The 2,996-nt window shown below is 37.6% G+C and overlaps 1 protein-coding gene across 1 annotated transcript; it reads left to right on the top strand.

The window, feature by feature from the left end:
* Nucleotides 1-1,121: 1,121 nt before the first annotated feature.
* On the top strand, nt 1,122-2,736 carry LOC145054802 (CBL-interacting serine/threonine-protein kinase 14-like). The gene has a single exon (XM_079003061.1). The coding sequence runs from the start codon at nt 1,330-1,332 to the stop codon at nt 2,641-2,643; it is 1,314 nt and encodes a 437-aa protein (XP_078859187.1). The 5' UTR covers nt 1,122-1,329; the 3' UTR covers nt 2,644-2,736.
* The last annotated feature ends 260 nt before the right edge of the window (nt 2,737-2,996 follow it).

The following is a 2,996-nucleotide window of genomic DNA, read 5'->3' as shown; positions in this document are numbered from 1 at the left end:
GTTGTGAGCCGGGAATGAGAGGGCGAGGAAGTAGAACACGATTGACCCTTTCTTCAGCTTAGGGTTTTAGTAAATATGCCTTGAGGGCATTTTAGTGTTTTTACATTGCTACTCATTGTGTTAGAAAGGGTAACAGAGTTAGAGACCAAGGGTGTTATCAAACAGTGAGATAGGGACAATCCATGACCAACTCGAAATACTACGACCAAAAGTGTTGCTTTGTGCAAACCATTGGGACCAAAACTCTATTTTACTTTTAAATTATTAATAATAAATAAATTACACGTAAATTAAAAATGACAACATAATCATTTCAGATATAATAAGGATGAATCATGAGTTTGAAACTAATTAAAAACGATCCAAATGAGAAATAAAATATAGGGACAAATGATTCGTGTAAATTATTTTACTTTTAAGTTATTAATAATAAATAAATTATAAGTAAATTAAAAAAAAATAACAAAGACAACACAGTTATTTTAGATCTTGGACAAATCATGAGATCCAAAAAAAAAACAAAACAACACAACACAATTTTTTCAAATCTGGGACAAATCATGAGTTTGAAAGTAATTAAAAACGATCCAAATCAACAAAGAAATTGATTGAATCAAGCCTAACGAACGATTCGTGTAATTTCCTTTTTTTTCAAGATCAGCCCAAATGATGATTTGTGTAATTTATTTGTTGAAAATTAGATGGAGTTGAATTGTCCATTAATGTATTAATCCAAACTTTGATATAGTGACGTAGTTGAACCAACATTGATTCAATCGATTTCAGTTACGTGCACTAATACAAGAGATCACATGTGTTTTGAATATAAAGATTCAACGTTATTCACGGTATTTTTGTTTATTAAAATATCCTCCGTATTTTTAAAAGTATAGTAAAAGGAATACACTATTGTATATTTGTATGCGCAAAACTACAAATACATCTTTAATCAATCCCATATATGAATGATACGTGTTTTATTATTTAATAAATCTAAGCCTTTATATATATATATATATATATTACAACAAATTGTTTATTCTTATTAGGTATTTCTTTTGTTCATTTTTGGGGAGTAATCTTTTGCCAAAAAAAAAAACTCAACAAATACCAAAACTTAAATACTAAATACATCCAAACTTGTTACACATCTCTCTCTCTCTCTCTCTCTCTCTCTCTCTCTCTCTCTCCATGATTCCCCACCTTTCCTCCAGCTCAGAACAATCACAATTTCCTGCCAAAATCTGCTTTACTCTATCATTCATATCAATCAAATCACAGAGGCAAAAAACCTGCTAAAATCGCGTTTTTGATGTTGAAGTGTACCTGATGCCGGCTATAGAGGATGCCGGCGACGGATTGCCGTCTACGGCGGAGAAAACCCTGTTCGGAAAATACGAGGTCGGTCGTCTCCTTGGCTATGGAGCCTTTGCTAAGGTGTATCACGCGCGTGATGTGCAAACGGAGAAGAGTGTGGCAATTAAAGCTATCAACAAGCAGAGGATTCTGAAAGGAGGCCTTGCTGCCAACGTCAAACGCGAGATCTCTATTATGCGCCGGCTGCGCCACCCTAATATCGTGCGCCTTCTCGAAGTGCTTGCCAACAAGAAGAAAATCTACTTTGTATTGGAATTCGCAAAAGGAGGCGAGTTATTTGCCAAAGTTGCCAAATCACGTTTTAGCGAGCATCTCAGCCGTCGATATTTCCAGCAACTCATCTCAGCCGTTGGTTACTGCCACTCACGCGGCGTCTTCCACCGAGATTTGAAGCCGGAAAATCTCCTCTTGGATGAGAATTGGAACTTGAAAGTAACCGATTTTGGATTATCAGCTCTGACGGAGCAGATCCGACCTGACGGACTCCTCCACACGCTTTGCGGGACCCCTGCTTACGTGGCACCGGAGATTTTGTTGAAGAAAGGTTACGATGGTGCAAAGGTGGATATCTGGTCCTGCGGCATCATCTTGTTCGTCCTCAACGCAGGTTATCTTCCGTTCAACGATCCGAATCTAATGGTGATGTATAGGAAAATTTACAACGGTGAATTTCGTGTTCCCAGGTGGACGTCGCCGGATCTGAAACGGCTTATATCACGTCTCCTCGACACGAATCCTCAAACGAGAATCACCGTGGATGAAATAATCAACGATCCTTGGTTTAAAATCGGTTACAAAGAGGTCGAATTTCATTGCGATCATCTCGAACTGAAAGACGACGAGGATGACGGCGATTCCGCCACATCCACCTCCACCAGCGACAATCTGAAGGTAATGAACGCATTCGATATAATCTCCTACTCGTCCGGCTATAACCTGTCTCGGCTGTTAGATGATCGAGAGGTCGGAGAACGTTTTCTTTCCAAGGATTCGCCGGAGAAAATCATTGAGAAGGTGGTTGAGGTAGCGGAGGGGGAGAATTTGACGGTGGTTACGAGAAAAGGGTGGTGTGTGAAAGTGGTAGGAGGGTATAATTGTAATTTTGTAATGGCGGTGGAGATAAAACGATTGACGGAAGAGCTGGTGGTAGTTGAAGTTAGGAGAATAGAGAGTGAGGTAGGACCCGGTCATCAAATATGGAAAAATAAAATTAAACCGGGTTTAAATAATTTGATATATATAACCGGACCCTCCGGTTCTCGGTAACTCACTCGTATTCAGTTATTGGCCATTTGGCCCCATTGGCATTGTTCCCTTCTCGTTCCTTTCCAAATAGTCTTAATCTTTGATTTTTCAAAATTTAAACAACTTAAACTGTTAATATATATATATATATATATATATATATATTATTTTACATTTACGTCTTCAATCTGATGACGAAACACATGTTATTTTTATTCAAAGACGGTATTTATCATTTATTTAATACATCATGACGTTTAGAAAAGGATAGATTTTAATCATTTTTATGTATCTTCCCAAATCCCAATGTGGGAATAAGAAATCTCAAACGTCATTTTCAGGCTTTTTATTTTTATTTAAGTCCACATGTTTGA

Source organism: Lactuca serriola, chromosome 5 (genome assembly GCF_051521515.1).
Source record: "Lactuca serriola cultivar US96UC23 chromosome 5, Lser_US96UC23_V15, whole genome shotgun sequence".
In the NCBI taxonomy this organism is placed as follows: domain Eukaryota; kingdom Viridiplantae; phylum Streptophyta; class Magnoliopsida; order Asterales; family Asteraceae; genus Lactuca; species Lactuca serriola.
The sequence above is the reverse complement of the archived record's forward strand: the minus strand, read 5'-3'. Positions and strand labels throughout refer to the sequence as shown.